Source organism: Hypanus sabinus, chromosome 16, assembly GCF_030144855.1.
Source record: "Hypanus sabinus isolate sHypSab1 chromosome 16, sHypSab1.hap1, whole genome shotgun sequence".
Classification (NCBI taxonomy): Eukaryota; Metazoa; Chordata; class Chondrichthyes; order Myliobatiformes; family Dasyatidae; genus Hypanus; species Hypanus sabinus.
Genome location: NC_082721.1, coordinates 58,695,211 through 58,715,987, shown reverse-complemented (window position 1 = coordinate 58,715,987; position 20,777 = coordinate 58,695,211). Strand labels below are relative to the sequence as shown.

The window sequence follows — 20,777 nt, the reverse complement described above, 5'->3', positions numbered from 1 at the left end:
ACATTGATGTGCCGTTTGCAACACTGACCAGCTGCTCTATCCATGGACTGACTGTATATGTATAAAGTGATGCTAGCTGATGTGTATGTAGTGGTGGTGGGGAGAGGTGGGATGGGTTAATGGGAGAAGATGTTGATCAGCCTGATGGCTCAAGGGAAGTAACTGCAGTCCTGGCAGGGTACTTACTAGCTTCTTCCCTGCTGGAAGTGGGACAATCAGTCCATAAGCAGAGTGGACAGGAATGAAGTTAGACTAGTGATATAAGATGCAAAATCCCACAAGCTTCAAAGAGATCACAGGCGGACTACCGGAGTCTGTTGACTATGTTTGAGGGAGGATGTCAGAGCATATGAAATAGCAGGCCATCTTAGTCACCTGGATCCAATCATGTGGAGTTTGCACCTTCCCCTTATGGGTTTCCAGTTTGCTCCCACATCACAAAAATGTGCTGGTTGGAAGGTTAGTTGTTGCTGTTAGTTAGCCCTGGTGTGGTTGGTAATTGGGACAGTGCTGAGAGAGATTAGCTTTAGCTTTATTTATTAACTGTCACATTCACATCGAAACATCTAAACACGCAGTGAAATGCATCGTTTGCATCAACGACCAATATCTGAGGATGTGCTCGCAAGTGTTGCCATGTTTCTGGCACCAAGATATCATGACCTCAACTTATTAACCCTAAGCTGTACGTCTTTGGAATGTGGGAGGAAACCAGAGCACTGGGAGGAAACCCACACGGTCATGGGGAGAGCGTATAAACTTCTTACAGACAGCAGTGGAATTGAAACCAGGTTGCTGGCACTGTACTTGTGTTAATGCTAACTGCTATGCTGTCGTGCTGAAAAATAAATGATTAAAAAATTAATGTGTTCCATTGCTCTATCACTGCATTCTGCTGAGTCTCTGTTGATTCCAAAGGAATGTATATTGGAGAGAGAGTGCAATGCAGTTTTGCTTCCTTACATAAAAAACACAAAATGCTGGCAGAACTCAGAGTTTCGGCCCGAAACGTCGTTATTACCTCCTCCCATAGATGCCGTCTGGCCTGCTGAGTTCTGCCAGTATTATGTGTTTTTTATTTATTTCCAGCATCTGCAGATTCACTTGTGTTGCCTTTGCTTCCTTACAGTTCATTTAGCACTTCCAACTGGGGTTGAACTTCTCGGCAGTTAACTGTTACACTTGAATTTGTGGGATCTTCATTTTGTTTGCCCTTACCTGCTTGACAGCAGTTGGTGGACAGATACCCTCCTGGACAATGGAACCAGACATTACTCTCTCCATCAATTAAAGCTGCCAATCTTCAATTAACCTTTCTACAAGCCATTATGCTTAGAATAGAAGCTGCAGGGAATCAGTAAACATGCCTAAGATCCAAGATGAAAAGCCAGAAAATACAGAGCCAATGCTCAAGAAATTTGTTGGACAAAGCCCAAATATGATTAAATTGCAAACTTCTAGGAACCGATGAACTGAAATTAAACCCTGATGGAAAATATCCCCCCTCTGAGCTTGTGGGCTGTAGCTGCATGGCAGGAAGTGAAACTGTTGAGCCCATGGTACATGTTGTTGAGTTGATCTTGGTCTGGGTGACAGAAGGGGGCATTATGAGTCTGAGAAGGAAGAATCAGTTGGACATGATGCACTTTGAGATATCCTAAAGTTATGAAGGGCACTCTGAAAGTGCAAGTCCTTCCCTTTCCCTATGTTTCTCATCTCTGTCAGATTTTCCATGCATTTTCAGTCTTCCAAAGGCCATTGTTAAGGTGTAATATTGTGGTTTTCAAGTTTGTCCAGGGTTGACACCACCCTGGACAGTAAAGAGTACTACTGTGATGCATTCTCATGCACCACAAGTGTGCACTTTGTAAATTTAACCTCAATGAGTGCTACAAGAATGGGAGACCTTATAAAGAGCCAGTGGGTTCCAACCAGCATATAAGAGGCACAGACCTAGAGAGACATGCAGACAGAATATGCCTCTCCCGACCCAGCTTCCGACCACATTCCCAATGGAGAATCTGGAACACGGTTGATGGGGGTATGTGTATAACGAGAGAAGGGATGCTTATGAAGTACAGTGAACATTCATCCTCCATCTGGCAGATTCCGAGAAAAACAAATCACTTTTATTTTCCAGAGAATTCCAAATATTATTTTGCCGAGGTAATTTTCCTTTGTACTGACCCAGCCGTGGCTGATATGTAATGATACAAATTCACAAAACTCATGACACACTCAACATCAGAGGCCCAGATGTTCCCCTTTGGCACCACAATCCCGGCTGAAGCATTCCTTCGTCAGCTGTGGGCTTGAGCGATTCCCACTACACCCCCTCTCATTCCGATTTACTCCTCTGTTCAGCACTACATTCTTTTTTTGTTTTGTTTTGTTATTCCGCTCACTGGCACCTTGGAAAATAAGGCACATTGATGGTAAAATGAAGAGGTTGGTGTGAAGAAGGGATGCAGGAGAGGTTCCATAGAAAGAACAGACAAAATAAAGAGAAGTTTGATATATATGCCTCCTCCTCCACTCCATCCCTCTCTCTGTCACACTCTCTCTTACCATCATTCCTTTGCCCTTTCACTCTTCACTATCTTTCTCACCCCCTTAGTCTTTTCCTATCTTTTACATTCTCTTCCTGTCATTCCTTTCTCCCACTTTTTCCTCTACCTTTCTTTCTTCATTACTCTCCTCTGCCTCTGGGGGGGTATCAGAGGTAGGAGGTCATAGGTCAGTAGTAAATGTCTGTGAGGTTTTTACACAGAGAATGGTGGAGGTGTGGAACACATACCACAGGTAGTGGTAGAAAGAGAATCATTAGGAGCACTTCAGAGACTTTTGGATAAGACATGAATGATAGAAAAAAAGAGGGCTCTGTAAGGGCGAGATTGATCTTGGACTAGCTTAAAGGTCAGCAAAATATCATGGGCCCGAGTGCCTATACTGTGCTGTATGGATCTAGTTCTATAATATCATAGGGACATAGAATACAGCAGCATTGAAACAGGCCCTTTGGCCCAACTAGTGAATGCTGAACTATTAATCTGCCTAGTCCCATTCACCTGCACTTGGACCATAGCTCTCACATCCATGTACCTATCCAAATTTCTCTTAAGTGTTGAAATCAGACCCAAATCCACCACTTCTGCTGGCAGCTCATTCCACATTCTCACCACCCTCTGAGTGAAGAAGTTCCCCCTTGTTTCACCTTTCACCCTTAACCCATGACTAGTTCTAGTCTCACTCAACCTCAGTAGAAAAATTGCATGATATTATTGAGCTGTTGTTTTAATAATAAACAACAGTCTTGTGGTTTAGTGCTTATCAATTTTATAAAATCCTGAATTACTTTCTTAATTGAATTTAAATTCCCCTCTTGTCACGGCGGAGCAGACTTGATAGGCCGAATGGCATAATTCTGCTTCTATGTCTTATGGTCTTGAACCTACACCTCCTGATGTCCACTTGGAGAATCACATAAACTGTAAACAAGCTCCTCAGGCAATCAAATTGGCAGCAGCCATCATCCACCCATTTAGACTAATCCCTTTTTACTCACGTTCCTGTCAACACTCCCCATAATCCAGGCAAATTTCACCAGCCAGTTAAGTGTCTCTCTTCTCCCCTTTCCAATCGGCAAAGATACAAATGCCTGAAAGCTCATATCACCCAGTTGAAGGACAGTTTCTACCCTGCTGTTATAAAACTACTAAATAGTTCTCTAGCACAATAAATTGGATTCTCGACCTCACAATCTAGCTCATTATGACCTTGCATGTGTATGTTTACCTGCACTACACTTTCCCTGGAGTTATTCATGTTTTATCTTGTTCTACCTGTGTGATGATCTGATAATGATTGTGGGCTGCCCCCAGCACATCCTTGGGTGTGTTGGTTGTTGATGAGAACAATGCACTTCACTGCATGTTTTGATGTATATATGATAAAAAAAAGAATGAGAATCTGCATGAACAGCACACGTGACAAGCTTTGTGTTGTATCTCGGTGCATGTGACAATAATAAACCAATTCCAACTACTGACCTGCAAGTAGAAGAAAACAGGAAGACCCAAAAGGAAAACTAGATTGACACAGGGAGAAGGTGCAAGCCCCACATCGGCAGCACCAGAGCACAGGATTGAACCCATGACACCGGAACTACACTACTGTGCCTTCCTTACTTCTGAGCTCTGTTGGCTGGTAATAAATCAGGTTCCAGATTGCATCTGCTAGATTGCTTTGAAGAAACAAGCCAGATTAAAAACATACACTCAGTGGCCTTTTTATTAGGTACACCTGGACACCTGGACACCTGCCCAATAATGCAAATATCTAATCAGTTATGTGGCAGCAACTCAATGCATAAGAAGCATCATCAAGTGATTCAGTTGTTGTTCAGACCCAACATCAAAATGGGGAAGAAATGTGAATTAAGTGACTTTGACAGTGGAAAAGTTATTGGTGCCAGGCAGGGTGGTTTGAGTATCCCAGAAACTGGCACAACAGTCTCTAGAGTTTACAGAGAAATGGTGCAAAGGAGACAAACAAACACGTAGTGAGTGGCAGTTCTGTTACAACAGTAGTGTGCAGAAGATCATTTCTGAAAGAACAAAGTGTTGAACCTTGAAGTGGATGGGTTACAGCAGAAGATGACTACACTCCTGTACCTAGTAAAGTAGCTGCTAAATGTATAGTCCCATGTCTCTGTCCAAACATGGAATGGAGTCTAACTGTGTCACCAGTGCTCAGCTATCGATACCTAAAGAAACCCTGTAAGTGGGGTCTGCGCGCTGCACCTTCCCAAGTGGGAAGGTGTGTCGGGCTCTGGTCTCTGCTGGTTAGTCTAGCCACCACTGTGTGGTCAAAAGAACACCGCACCCACCTGTGACTGCTGCGGGATATTTACAAAGTTCCCATCCCGTGGTCCAATGCTGACGAATCGGTTCGCAGATGAGGAGCTAGGCGTTGAGTATGCTGTCAGAGGGAAAGAGTGAAAAGGTCAGAGTCAGCTAAGGAAGAGTCCCTATGGTCATAGAATCATACAGCACAGAAAGATATCATCTAACTTCCCTGCTGATCGCTTCACTCATACCTAGGCTTTCTTGTTCTAAACACCACTGACCAAGGAGAAAAGCTACCTATTTCCTGGTGCACAAGAGATTCTGCAGATGCTGGGAATCTTAACACACACAAAATACTCAGCAGGTCAGGCAGCTTCAATGGAGGGAGTTTTTTGTCTTTCACTTTGGTAGCCCTCTCACCCCTTCTCTTCTCCCTTCCCTCAAAACCTGTCCATCACCTCCCCCCTGGTTCCCCTCCTCCTTCCCTTTCTTCCATGGTCTACTGTCCTCTCCAACATGATTTCTTCTTCAGCCCCTTACCTCTTCCACTTATCACCTCCTAGCTTCTTACTTCATCCCCCTCTCCTCCACTCACCTCTCCCCTCAACTGGTCTCATCAATCACCTGCCAGGTTATACTCATCCCCCTTTTGTTTCTCTCCATAGGTGCCGCCTATACTGCTGAGGTTCTCCAGCATTTTGTGTGTGTTATCACGGACCCTCACCATCCAGGCAGCTTGTTACAACCACCGGGGGGAGCTACAGGAGTCTGAAGATTTACACTCAAAGCTTCAAGAACACCTTCTTCCCAGATTTTTGAAAGGCCCAAGGACCTGTGAATATGACCTCATTATTTATCTTTTGCACAATTCATTTATTATTGTAATTTATAGTAATTTCATATATTGCACTGTACTGGTGCCACAAAGCAAAACATTTCACACACACGTCAGTGATCACAAATCCAATTCTGATTCTGACTTAAACTGTGATGAGGAGGAATTTCTTTAGCCAGAAAATGATGAATCTGTGGAATTCATTGCCACACCTTAGTTAGGCCACACTTGGAATACTGTGTTCAGTTCTAGTCACCTCATTACAGGAACAATGTGGATGCTATAGAGACGGTGCAGAGGAAATTTACAAGGTTGTTGCCTGGATTGGGGAGCATGCCCTATGAGAGTAGGTTGAGTGAACTCGGCCTTTTCTCCTTGGAGCGATGGAGGATGAGAGGTGATCTGATAGAGCTGTATAAGATGATGAGAGTCATTGGTCGTGTGGATATCCAGAGGCTTTTTCTCAGGTCTGAAAAGGCTAACATGAGGGGGCATAATTTTAAGGTGCTTGGGAGTAGGTACAAGGTGGATGTCAGTGATATGTTTTTCACACAGAGTGGTGGGTGTGTGGAATGCTCTGCTAGTGAAGATGGTAGAGGTAGATACAATAGGGTCTTTTAAAAGACTCTTGGATAAGTACATGGAGCTTAGAAAAATGGAGGGCCATGTGGTAGGGAAATTCTAGGCAGCTTCTAGAGCAGGTTACATGGTCAGCACAACATTGTGGCCCATATGGCCTGTAATGTCCTGTAGATTTTCTATGTTTCTACATGGCTGGGTGTATTTGTCACTGGGCCTATTCAAGGCAGAATTTGATAGGCTTTTGATTCATAAGGGGGTTAAGTTTCCAGGAACGCAAAAAGGCTACAAAAGGTGATGGATACAGCCCAGTCCATTACAAGGAGGGCCCTCTCTCCATTGAGCACATTTTCATGGAGTGCTTCACAAAGAAAGCAGCATCTATGATCAAGGACCCCTGACGTCCAGGCCATGCTCTCTTCTTGGCACTGCCATTGGGCAGGAAGTACAGAAGTCTTAAGCTCTACACCACCGGGATCAGAAACACTTATTACCTTGTGACCATCAGGTCCTGAACTGACGTGGATAACTTCATTCACCACAACTCTGAAATGATTCTACAACCTACAGACTTAATTTCAAGGAACCTACAACTTATATTCACAGGTCTTATTTAATGTTTATTTGCTAAATTTGTCTTCGTTTGCACATTGATTGTAAGTTTTTTTAAAGTATTTTTTTCAGAAGTTCTAATTCATTTATTTATTTTTGTGTAAAACCTGCAAGAAAGTGAATTTCAAGGAGGTATATGGCAATATATATTTACTTTGATTATACATTTACTGTGACTTTCTTTTAACTTATTGCAAGAAGCCAAGAGAATGAGGTTGAAAAACAAAATCAGCCATGATGATATGCTGGAGTAGGTTTTTAGGCTGCATGGCCAAACTCTGCTCTGATCTGATAGTCACAGACCAATAATTGGCCTTGCAGAGGTTAGGGAGTTGATATGATTAAATCAATCAGTGCCTTCGATACAACTGTGTGGATGTCAATGTCATACATTGATCAGATTCACAAGTCAAGGAGAGAATCTTAATTTAGCTTAAGCAAGGAGTTATTTTAAAATCTCTCTTGTTCCTGGAAGCTTAAATCCCTTCCTGTATGTTCTCTATCTGACTCAAACTTTGACCCAGAATGGATGGTTGAAAAATACTCCCCTAATTTTAGATGTCAAATTAAGAAGCTGGAAGTTTAAAGATAACATCTTGCAAACTCCAGTTAAAGAAACCATAAGATTTCTTTGTGGTTTGTAAAGGAAATAGAGGGTAAACATAGGGGAGTGTTCAGGGTATTGTTGAAGTCACAGGTTTATGCAGAGAATTGTGCTCTCTTTAGTCAAAGATGAACATGCTTGCTCTCCAGAAAATTCAGCAAAAGTTTATTAGGTGGATTCCTGGGATGAAGGGTGCTCATAAGGAATGACTGACGTCTTTAATCTTGTGATGTAACTTGAAAAGAGAATATAGAACTATACAGCACAATACAAGCCCTTCAGCTCACAATGTTGTGCCAGCCTTTTAACTTACTCTGTGTCTAAAAGTGTCCTTGATGTATCTACCTCTCCACCGCCCCTGGCAGACCATTACGAGTCCCCGTCAATCTCTGTGTAAAATACCTACCTCTGGTAGGTACCCCACCCTAAATATTTTCCTCCAATCACCTTAAAATAATGCCTTCTCAAATTAGACATTTCCACCCTGAGAAAAAGTCTTTGACCATCCACTTGACCCATGCGTCCTATCATCTCGTACACCTCGATCAAGTCACCTTTTATCTTCCTTCACATCCAAGAGAAATACCCTAGCTTGCTCAACCTATCCTCATAGACATGCTCTCCAATCCAGAAGACATATTTTCAAAATAAGAAAGATACACAGGAATTTCTCCCAGAACAGAGGAGCAGAGGGGATGCACTTCACACCTGGTCCCTTTCTTTATGTCTGGGATGGTTGACAGAGGAAGTATGGAAACAAAAATAAAACACTTAAATCCTTCTGTATTGTCTCTGATCATTAGGAATGTTTAAAATTAGCACAGCAGCTTTCAAGCCATTAGCAATTTTTTGGCTCAGGGCCCTTAACATTGTTAATGTTCCATTTCATCCATCCCACAAACTCTTTGACCCCATACTATCAGGCAGGAGGTACCATAGCGTTAGGACAATAGCTGTTAGGATGGTGAACTGGTTCTTCCCCCACGGCATGAGACTACTGAACTCCCTGCCACCATTCAGTTCTCATCACTTAAGAAGTACCAGTAGCATTATACTGTTTACTTTTTAACTTGTGTCGTAAATGCACCTGATACCAAATGTCAATCCTCTGGACTATGTTTTATTACCTATTAATTTATTTGTGGTAATATTGTTTTACATGTTGTGTATGAGTTATATGTACTGTGTTGTGCACCTTGGTCCAGAGAAATGTTGTTTTGTTTTTAGATTATACATGTATACGGTTGAATGACGGTAAACCCCAAACAGTAGCCAGGAAGTGGGTTATAAATTACAGCAGGCAGCAGTAGATAGAAAAGTCATGTAATAAGCACAATATTATGGGAGTGATGGGGAATTTCAACATGCAGGTAGATTGGAAAATATGACTGGTGCTGGATTCCAAAAGAGGGAGCTTGCAGAATGCCTACATGATAGGTTTTTAGGAACAGCTTGTGGCTGAGAGCCCGGGGAGAACAGCAGTTCTGCATTGGGTAGTAAAAAAGAAACTGTAGGCTAATTAGCCTAACTTGAGTGGTTGGGAAGATGCTGGAGTCCATTATTAAGGATGAGATTTCAGGGTATTTGGAGGCACATGGTAAAGTGGGCCAAAGTTAGCAATGGTTTACTTAAAGGGAAATCTTGTCTGATAAATCTTTTAGAACTCTTTGAGGAAATAACAGACAGAATAGACAAAGGAGAATCAGTAGATGTAGACTATTTGGATTTTCAGAAAGCCTATGACAAGGTGCCACACATGACACTGCTTAACGAGACAACAGCCTATGACAACAGGAAGGATATTAGAATGGACACAAGATTAGTTGACTGGCAGGAGGCAAAGAGTGGGTATAAAGGGGGCCTATTCTGGTTGGCTGCCAGCAACTAGAGATGTTCCACAGGGGTTGGTATTGGGATTGATCCTTTTCACGTTATATGTCAATGAATCGGATGATGGAATAGATGGCTTTGTGACCATGTTTGCAGATGATACAGATGGGTGGAGGAGCAGGTAGTATTGAGGAAGTAAGGTGTCTGCAGAAGGACTTAGACAGATTGGGAGAATATGAAAAAAAGAGGCAGAAAGAATATCATATAGGCAACATATGGTAGAAGAAATAAAAGTGTAGACAATTTTCTAAGTGGGGAGAAAATTTAAAATCCAAAGGTACAAAGGGAATTGTGAGTCCTTCTGCAGGATTCCTTATAGGTTAGCTTGCAGGTTGAGTTGGTGGTAAGGAAGGCAAATGCAATGTTAGCAGTCATTTTGAGAGGACTAGAATATAAGAGTAAGGATTGAATGCTGATCATTTATGAGGCATTGGTCAGACCTAACATGAAATATTGTGAGCAGTTTTGAGCCTCTTATCTAAGAAATGATATGCTGGTATTAGAGAAGGTCCAGAGGATATTCACAAGAATCATCTCGGGAGTGAAAGAATTAATGTATGAAGAAAGTTTGATGGCTCTGGGACTGTACTCACTGGAGTTTAGAAAAATGAGAGGGGATCTCATTGAAACTTATTGAATATTGAAAGGCCTAGATAGAGTAGAGGTGGAGAAGATGTTTCCTACAGTGGGTGACTCTATGACTAGAGGGCACAGCTTCAGAATAGAGGGCTGTCCATTTAGAAGAGTGATGAGGAGGAATTTCTTGAGCCAGAGTGCAATGGATCTTTGGAATTCATTGCAACGAACGACTGCGGAGGTCAGTTCATTCAGTATATTTAATGTGGAGATTGATAGGTTCTTGATTATTCAGGACATCAAAGGTTACAGGGGAAAGCAGGAGAGCGTGGTTGAGAGAGATAATAAATCCAAGCCATGATGGAATGGAGGGGCTGACTCGATGGGCTGAGTGGCCTAATTCTGCTCCTATGTCTTGAGGTACATGTGAGAAATAAAACTAATCTTTATATTGGGGGAAGAGTTTACCCATGGAAGGAGAAGGTGGCAAATGAGAGTGCGGGCTGGATCAAGAACAATCCAATGTGTTAAGGTGGACAGTTACTGAAGAAAATCATAGAAGTGGGACAGATTGGATATATCTTTAAAAGAAATGGATCATCTCTCTTGGCATTTGCCTACTTTAACCCAATGAATCACAGGCACCATGGTAGCATGGTGGTAGGTGCAATGCTATAACAGCTCTGGGAGTTCAGAGTTCAGAGTTCGTAGTTCAATTGCAGCACTGCCTCTAAGGAGTTTGTACATTCTCCTTGTGACTTTGTGTGTTTCCTCTGGGTGCTCAGATTTCCTCCCACAGTCCAAAAACGTACTTGTTAACCAGTTAGTTGGTCATTGTAGATTGTCCTACAACTAGACTGGTGTTAAGTAGGTGGGTTGTTGGATAGTGGGGCTCGTTTGGCTGGAAGGGCCTGTTGTGCACTGTATCACTAAGTAAATAAATAAGGGAGCTGTAAACATCTCTGGCTGTCCTAGACTCTCACCTTTGGAAACATCTTCACCATATCCACTCTGTCCAAGCCTGTCATTATTTAAAAGTAAATACAAATTTGCCTCATTCAGCTACAATTTATAGAAGATATAGAAGAAGTTGACTGCTCTTTCAAACAGTCACTTTTCTAAAATATAAAGAATAATCAAAATAACTGCAGATGCCAGAAAACTGGGGTAAAACGGAAAATACTGGGAAACATTCAGTGTGTCAGTCAGCATCTGTGGAGAGAGAAACAGATTTGCTGTTACAGGTTGCCGAGCCCTTGCTATTTCTGAAGAAGGGTATTTTACCTGAACAACTGTTCATTTCCTTACAGATGCTGCCTGACCAGCTGAGTGTTTCCAGCATTTTCCGGTTTTATACTCTGCATGTAGAAGTCTTCTGTAGCTTCTGAACTGACTGGTTCCAAACATCTAGACTTTAGCCCTAGTTTTAAACACTCAAACCAATGGACATGGTTTCTCTCCGTCTCACCCTTTTTGAACAATTCACTTCACTTTCTAAACCATAGGGATTACAGTCCTCAGTTTAGGAGAGACACAAGGCGTTGGCATCTGGAGCAACACACAAAACACTGGAAGAACTTTGCTGGTCAAGCAGCATCTATGGAGGAAATTCAACAGTTGATGTTTTGGGTTGAGATTGCTCATCAGCTCAACTGTCCACTTCCCTGCAAAGAGGCTGCCTGACCTGCTCAGTTCTTCCAGTAATTTGTGTGTGGCTGAAAGCTTGAGAAGAACATTCATCAGGATCTCGGCCCAAAACGTCAACGGTTTATTCCTCTCCACAGATGCTGCCTGACCGACCTGCTGAGTTCTTGCCATGTTTTGTGTGTTACTCTAAGCCTAAAGGAGTAACACATGACAACCTTCATCAGAAATCAGCTTGAAATGTTGACTGTCCACAGATGCTGCCTGACCCGCTGAGTTCCTCCTGCATTTTTTTGTGTATTGCTCTGGATTTCCAGCATCTGCAGAATCGCTTGAAGGGACTATGTCCCTGATGTGGGACAGGTGCAAGAGAGGCCATGCTATTACAGCAAAACACACACATGCACAGTAAACACACACTCACACACACACACACACACACAGCACAGCACAGTGGAGGGTCTTGCTTCACTTACAGGGCGACGTGGGTGATGTTGCTCCTCCCTCTGGGGACGCGCTGGTAGATTTTGGATCAGACATTGGTAGGGGGACTGGTCTGGCCATAGGTGGTGGTGGTGGCAGCAGAAATGACCCCGTAACCTTGCCCTGGCTGCCGCCATTTGGCTGTGAATGTGGAAAAAAAGCAGAGAGAGAACGAGCACACACAGTTTAATAAGCAGAAGGCGCGGGAGCCCAGTTGCACAAGTCACCATCTTCTTCCACCAATGATATCCAATTTCAGGTGTTGACCCCTCTCTTCCCTCCCTCACTTCCAAACACAATCTTTTCTCCTCCCATTAGTAGAAAGGGAAAGAGATATTTTCACTTGATTTTTATCTGTGCAGGGTTTTGACCTGAAACATTGACAATACCTCTTGCCCACACAGATGCGGTCTAACCTACAGGAAAGATATCAATGAGATTGAAAGAAAGAATACAGAGAAAATTTACAAGGACGTTGCCAAGTCGCGAGGGCAGAAAGTTTAAGTAGGTTAGGAGTTCATTCTCTTGGAGGGGATTTGAAAGAGTTATATGAAATTATGAGTTGTCGATAGGGTAAATGCAAGCAGGCATTTTCCACTGAGGATGAGTGAGACTAGATCAAGAGGCCATGGGTTAAGAGTGAAATACTAAATATTCAAGGGGAACCTGAGTGGGTGGTGAGAGTGTGGAATGATCTGTCAGAGGAAGTGATGGATCTGGGCTTGATTGCAACGTTAAAGAGAAGTTTGGATACACACATGGATGGGAGAGATATGGAGGGCTATGGTCTAGGTATAGGTCGATGGGACTAGTTCGGCATGGACTAGATGGGCCAGACAACCTGTTTCAGTGCTGTAGTGTTCTATCATTCCAACATCTTGAAAGATACCATCCTCTGAGGAATAGTGATTTTCCCTTACAGTTCAATCCTCTGTCCATGACTAATTGGGAACATGCATACCAGCATCTCATAAAGCACCCACTGGTGCCAACAGATGTTGGCTCTGCAACTGCCTTCTCACAACATGCCTTACAAAGTTCCCCTGAACCAAGAATCGTCCACTTTCTTACTGAAACAGATCATAAACACGAGAGATTTTGCAGATGCTGGAAATATTGAGCAACAGACACAAAATGCTGTAGTAATTCAACAGGTCAGGCAGCATCTGTGGAGAGGAGTGCAGAAGCAGATAATCATTCCTTCAGCAGCAACATTAAGTCAGATGAACATTGCATGACCTTCTCCTGATACATCGACATATCTCCTCTGGAATCTGAGTGCTCTGTTGCACGTTCCTAATGTTAGCCACAAGACTATAAGATATCAGAGCAGAATTAGACTATTTGAGCCACTGGATCTGCTCCACCATTTGATCGTGGCTGATTTATTTTCCCGCTGAACCCCATTCTCCTGTTTTCTCTTCATAATCTTTGATGCCCTTAGTAATTAAGAACGAATCAACCTCCCCTTTAAATATATCTAATGACTTGGCCACCACAGCACTCTGTGGCAATGAATTCTGCAGATTCATGACCATCTGAAGAAATTCTTCCATATCTCTCTTCTACAGGGATAACCACCCATTCTGAGGTTATGCCCTCTGGTCCTAAACTCTCCCACTATTGGAAACATCCTCTGCACATCCATCCTATCTTGGACTTTCAATATTCAGGGAGTTTTCGATATTCAGCCAGCACAGGCACAGAGCCATCAATTGCTCCTCACACATTAACATAAACACAAGGGATTCTGTAGCTGCTGAGAATCCAAAATGTAAGAGGAACTCAGCAGGTCAGCCAGCATCTAATGAAGAATAAATGAAGAAGTGGACACTTTGGACTAAAACCCTCCATCAAGACTCTTCGTCAGAAGTGTCCTGATGAAGGGTCTCAGACTGAAATGTAGAATAAACAATTGACAGTTCAGGCCAAGATCCTTCAATACGACAAGGTGTTGGCCTGAAACATTGACTTTTAATTTCCCTCTATAGATGCTGCCTGACCTACTGAGTTTCTCTAGCATTTTGAGTGTGTTGCTCAAGATTTTCAGCATCAGCGGAATCTCTTGTGTTACACTGTAAAATCTCAGTAAAGAACTGGCCAGGGTGCCTTTGGGCCCAAAGGAAGCTGGAGAAAAGTTGACCAAACACCCCACTCTTCTGTTACCAAGTGAGTTCCCTTGTGTGTTGAGGGTTGTTGAGGTTCTGATTGCAGTGACTTCCCACCTTCTCCTTTCTGCACTTGCACCCCACAAGCTCTGAAGGACTGCAGACAGCACAGATGACAATGGACATGAGAGTTGACTCTAACATTACTGCAGGCTGCTTCATCCAGTCTCAAGGAGAGGAATGGGAACAAGCGACATAAGCCACCCCTCTCTCATCACCAAGAAACCATTGCAAATAGTAATTAGAGACATGAAAGGTCTTGGCCCAAAATGTCAGCTCTTTATTTCCCTCCATAGGCAACCCATGTAGGGTGGCGCAGTAGCATAGCAGTTAGCTTTAGAGTGCCAGCAATTGGGGTTCAATTCCCAGCACCGCCTGTTTCTATGTTTCTGTTTCTCCAAAGACGTACCGATCAGAGTCAGTAAGTTGCGGGCATGCCAAGTTGGTGCCAGCAGCATGGCGACACTTGTGGGCTGCACCCAGCACATCTTCAGACTGACACCTCCTTGGTCTGATGCAGAGGACGTATTTCACCATATGTTTTGATGTTTCAATGTATATGTGACAAATAAAGCTAACAGAATCAATGGAGTAGAAAGCTCAAGAAGAGATCATACAGTATGGCCAAGTGAAATAGGAATTGATATGAAAGGAGAGGGGAATAACGAATTAAAAGTATTATATATGAATGCACGAAGTATAAGGAATAAAGTAGATGAGCTTGAGACTCAGTTGGAAATTGGCAAGTACGATGTTGTGGGAATAACAGAGACATGGTTTCAAGCGGACAGGGCCTGGGAAATGAATATTCAAGGATATACATCTTATCGAAAGGACAGACTGACTGGAAGAGGGGGTGAGATGGCTCTGTTGGTAAGGAATGATATTCAGTCCCTTGCGAGGGGGGACATAGAATCAGGGGATGTAGAGTCAGTATGCATAGAACTGAGAAATTCTAACAGTAGAAAGACCCTAATGGGAGTTATCTACAGGCCCCCAAACAGCAGTCTGGATGTAGAGTGTAAGTTGAATGAGGAGTTAAAATTGACATGTCGCAAAGGTAATCATACAGTTGTCATGGGGGATTTCAACATGCAGGTAGACTAGGAGAATCAGAATGGTACTGGACCCCAAGAAAGGGAGTTTGTGGAATGCCTCCGAGATGGATTCTTAGAACAGCTGGTACTGGAGCCCACCAGGGAGAAGGCAATTCTAGATTTAGTGTTGTGCAATGAACCGGATTTGATCAGGGACCTCGAGGTAAAGGAACCATTAGGAGGTAGTGACCATTATATGATATGTTTTAACCTACAATTTGAGAAGGAGAAGGGAAAATCGAATGTGTCAGTATTACAATTGAACAAAGGAAACTATGGAGCTATGAGGGAGGAGCTGGCCAAAGTTCAATGGAACAATACCCTAGCAGGGAAGACAGTGGAACAACAATGGCAGGTATTTCTGGGAATAATGCAGAAGGTGCAGGATCGGTTCTATCCAAGAGGAAGAAAGATCCTAAGGGGAGTAAGGGGCGGCCTTGGCTGACGAGGGAAGTAAAGGGCAGTATAAAAATAAAAGTATAACATAGCAAAGATGAGCGGGAAACCGGAGGACTGGGAAGCTTTTAAAGAGCAACAGAAGATAACAAAAAAGGCAATATGCCAAGAAAAAATGAGGTACGAAGGTAAACTAGCCAAGAATATAAAGGAGAATAGTAAAAGCTTCTTTAGGTATGTGAATAGCAAACAAATAGTTAAGACCAAAATTGGGCCATTGAAGACAGAAACGGGTGAATTTATTATGGGGAACAAGGAAATGGCAGACGAGTTGAACAGGTACTTTGGGTCTGTCTTCACTAGGGAAGACACAAACAATCTCCCAGATGTAATAGTGGCCAAAGGAACTAGGGTAAAGGATGAACTGAAGGAAATTTATATTAGGCAAGAAACTGTGTTGGATAGACTGTTGAGTCTGAATGCTGATAAGTCCCCGGGACCTGATGGTCTGCATCCCAGGGTACTTAAAGAGGAGGCTCTAGAAATTGTGGATGCATTGGTAATCATTTTCCAATGTTTTATAGATTCAGGAACAGTTCCTGCTGATTGGAGGGTGGCTAATGTTGTCCCACTTTTCAAGAAAGGAGGGAGAGAGAAACAGGGAATTATAGACCGGTTAGCCTGACATCAGTGGTGGTAAAGATGCTGGAGTCAATTATAAAAGAGGAAATTATGACACATTTGGATAGCAGCAGAAGGATCAGTCCGAGTCAGCATGGATTTATGAAGGGAAAATCATGCTTGACTAATCTTCTGGAGTTTTTTGAGGATGTAACTATGAAAATGGACAAGGGAGAGCCAGTGGATGTAGTGTACCTGGTCTTCCAGAAAGCTTTTGATAAAGTCCCACATAGGAGATTAATGGGCAAAATTAGGGTACATGGTATTGGGGGCAGAGTACTGACATGGATTGAAAATTGGCTGGCTGATAGGAAACAAAGAGTAGTGATTAACGGGTCCCTTTCGGAATGGCAGGCTGTGGCCAGTGGGGTACTGCAAGGTTCAGTGCTGGGACAGCAGCTGTTTACAATATACATTAATGATTTAGATGAAGGGATTAAAAGTAACATTAGCAAATTTGCTGATGACACAAAGCTGGGTGGCAGTGTGAAATGTCAGGAGGATGTTATGAGAATGCAGGGTGACTTGGATAGGTTGGGTGAGTGGGCAAATGTATGGCAGATGCAGTTTAATGTGGATAAATGTGAGGTTATCCACTTTGGTGGCAAGAACAGGAAGGCAGATTACTAACTAAATGGAGTCAAGTTAGGAAAAGGGGAAGTACAACGAGATCTAGGTGTTCTTGTACATCAGTCAATGAAAGCAAGCATGCAGGTACAGCAGGCAGTGAAGAAAGCTAATGGCATGCTGGCCTTTATAACAAGAGGAATTGAGTATAGGAGTAAAGAGATCCTTCTGCAGCTGTACAGGGCCCCGCTGAGACCCCACCTGGAGTATTGTGTGCAGTTTTGGTCTCCAAATTTGAGGAAGGACAATCTTGCTATTGAGGGAGTGCAACGTAGGTTCACAAGGTTAATTCCCGGAATGGCGGGACTGTCATATGTTGAAAGATTGGAGCAACTTGGTTTGTATACACTGGAATTTAGAAGGATGAGAGGGTATCTGATTGAAACGTATAAGATTATTAAGGGATTGGACACACTGGAGGCAGGAAGCATGTTCCCGCTGATGGGTGAGTCCAGATCTAGAGGCCACAGTTTAAGAATAAGTGGTAAGCCATTTAGAACAGAGATGCAGAAAAACTTTTTCACCCAGAGAGTGGTGGATATGTGGAATGCTCTGCCCCAGAAGGCAGTGGAGGCCAAGTCTCTGGATGCATTCAAGAGAGAGTTAGATAGAGCTCTTATAGATAGCGGGGTCAAGGGATATGGGGAGAGGGCAGGAACAGGGTACTGATTGTGTATGATCAGCCATGATCACAGTGAAGGGCCGAATGGCCTACCCCTGCACCTACTGTCTTTTGTCTATTGTCTACATTCTCCCTGTGACTGCCTGGGCTTCCTCTGGAGAAGTGTTTTAAGGACTGCTACTGGTTTCTGATATCATTTGACTGCCTAATTCTTGTCCAGAGCCCAAGAAGACTGCTGGTTCCCCACGTACTCCAATGTAACCCAGCTGCAGGAGTGTGTTTGAAGGGCTGTGGCACTGCATTCACACATCAATACCTGCTGGCAACATGCTTTTTTTTTCATTCAGAAGTACAGCCCAGTCACCGGCCCAACAAGCCTTCACTGCCCAGCAACAGCAATGTAACCAATTTAATATACAGTGCCCTACTGCTGCAGTGATGCCACACTCAGGTTGGAAGAGCAACACAGTATGCTCCGTCTGGGTAGCCTCCAATCTGGTGGCATGAACATCCATTTCTTGAACTTCTGGTAATTGCCTCCCCCTTCACCGCTCCTCCAATCCTATTTCTGCCTATCTCCTCCTTCTGGTGTTCCTCCCCCTTCCTTTCCTTCCATTGTCTTTTACCCTCTCCTATCAGATTACCACTTCACCAGCCCTTTATCTCTTTTACCAATCTACTTTCCAGCTCTTTATTTCACCCCCCCCCAGTTTCACCAGTCACCAACTACCTTGTATTTCTACCTCCCCCCACTCACCTTCTTGCTCTGACTTCTCATCCTTCTTTCCAGTTCTGATGAAGAGTCTCAGCCCAAAAAATGTCAACTGCTTACTCTTTTCCACAGATGCTGCATGGCCTGCTGACACCATGAAGGATTACACTAACAACTCCACTACCATGCTACCCTTATCTGGTGATTTTTGTCAGTGTCAAAATTTGTGAAAGATATCACAAATCATCCAATTGAGGAACTGACCTGCTTAATTGCAATATTAAGGAGATTAAAGACATTAGCTTTATATCTCTCATGTACCTCAAAACATCAATATGCGTTGTTTGGGTCAATGACCAACACAGTCTGAGGATGTACAAAGGACAGTCTGCAAGTTTAACCATGATGTCATCCTCAACTTACTCGCCCTAAGCCATAGGTCTTTGGAATGTAAGAGGAAATCAGAGAACCCCAAGGAAACGCACATGCTCCAAGAAGTACGTACAAACTCCTTACAGACAATGGCAGGAATTGAACGCCAATCATTGCAACTATGATTATGTTACTCGAACTACTGTGCTGCCCCAAATCTTGATGTTGGTGGAGACCTAACTACAGATGATTTTTACCACGAAGAACTGAAAGTGGCTCAGAATGGAGGATTACACAGGGGAGCAATGGGGCATAAAATATCGCTCTGTGCCGGGGAGAGAACAGGTTACAATGCTGGCCTCTGTGGACTAGGACATGAATGGTGTTGTTGCTTGCTCTGACTGACTTGTGGTTGACAGGAAGTTTATGTTTCAGGCACTTCCTGTGCCTGGGTGGGAAATAAATCCATGTCACAGTGGGGTTATTTATATTTTTTTTATCATTTTTCACATTTTATTCTACAGAAGGGGCGCGTTTATGAGATTCGATGCACTCCATTAATCGTTTGCCATGACACATGGACTAAAGGGGAGCAGTTTATTGCTTTTATCTGCAGTGTTTATCAAGCAAAGACTTTGGCGACACCTTGGCTGCTCTGAGCTCCTGTGTGAGACATTGTGTTGACATTGTGTGAGACACTCCCTGGCCGAAGAGCCATTCAACAGCCCATGGATAAATATCCGAAGGAATGTCAAAGAGTCATACAGAACTACAGCACTGTACAGACTTTTGGCCCATCTTCTCCATGCTGAATCATTATTCTGCCTAGTCCCATCAACACAAACCTGGACCATAGCCCTCCACCACACATCCATCCACACTTCTCTTAAGTGTTGAAATTAAACCTGCATCTATCACTTCTGCCGGCAATCGCTCACCATTCACTGAGTGAAGAAATTCCCCTTCATGTTCTCCTTAAACATCCTTAACCCATGACCAAGTTCTATATTCACCCAAACTCAGTGGAAAAAGCCTTCTTGCATTTACCCTATCTATCCCATGCATAATTTTACATGCCTCTACCTCATTTCCCCTCATTCTCCTATGCTCCAGGGAATAAAGTCCCAACCTATTCTACTTTTCCTTATAACTCAGGTCTTCAAGTCCTGGCAATACCCTTGTAATTTTTCTCTGTATTCTTTCAGTCTTATTTATATCTGTCCTGTAGGTAGGTGACCAGAACTGCTGCAATACTCCAAATTAAGCCTCACCAACATCTTCAACATAATGTCTCAACTTCTGTACTCAATACTTTGACTTATGTAGGCCAAGTGTGCCAGAGGTTTTAAGAGGGGTTTACTTAAAACTTCTCTGACACTGGGAATTAATGTCGCAGTTCAGGAGTAGTGAGGGTAAACTAGAGGGAATTGCCTTATGGTCACGAGAAGCTTTTTACACACAAGCATAGCTTGGCTGGCTTGGTGATACAGTGGCCAGCACCATGATCTTACAGCTCTAGGGATCCCGGTTCAATCTGACCTTGGGTGCTATTCATGCAAAGTTTGCATGTTCTTCCTGTGACCACATGGGTTTCCTCCAGGCACATTACATTCAAAATACATACAGGTAGGAGGGATAATTGGCTACTATTAATTTCTCCTAGTGCCTAAAGAATCAATGGGGAGTTGATAGACATGCCTGATACAGACTTGGCAGGTTACAAGGTTTTGGGAGAGGGACACAGAAGAGTTCGACTAGGAGCTGGAACGAGACAGGTAATTTTCTTCTGTGAGGTAAAAAGTGGGAGTTTGAAACAGGCCAATCAGTCCCTCATGCCTGCAAACCTCAGCACCACTTCCCGTACTGACTCCAAACCTCAAGACATAAAAATTGTTTCTATTTACTGGCATTTAGCAAATGCCAAAACATCATCCAACACTGACTATCAGGAGGAGAGCAAATCATCATTATCACCTGTCTGCTTTGTACTAGCTGGTGAATTTTACCATCTGTTATCTCCATGAGTAATTAT

At 43.1% G+C, this 20,777-nt stretch overlaps 1 protein-coding gene across 10 annotated transcripts in view; it reads right to left on the bottom strand.

The window, feature by feature from the left end:
- nfixb (nuclear factor I/Xb) overlaps positions 1-20,777 on the bottom strand; it is a 392,155-nt gene that overhangs the window by 30,336 nt on the left and 341,042 nt on the right. For 8 of the 10 annotated variants that reach the window (XM_059991877.1, XM_059991878.1, XM_059991875.1 and 5 more), the window contains 2 exons: positions 12,064-12,211; positions 4,889-4,980 (listed from right to left, as the gene is read on the bottom strand). In XM_059991877.1, coding sequence (XP_059847860.1) covers positions 4,889-4,980; positions 12,064-12,211 — 240 coding nt within the window. The remainder of the gene's footprint in view (positions 1-4,888; positions 4,981-12,063; positions 12,212-20,777) is intronic. The other 2 variants (XM_059991874.1, XM_059991879.1) reach the window with 1 other exon arrangement.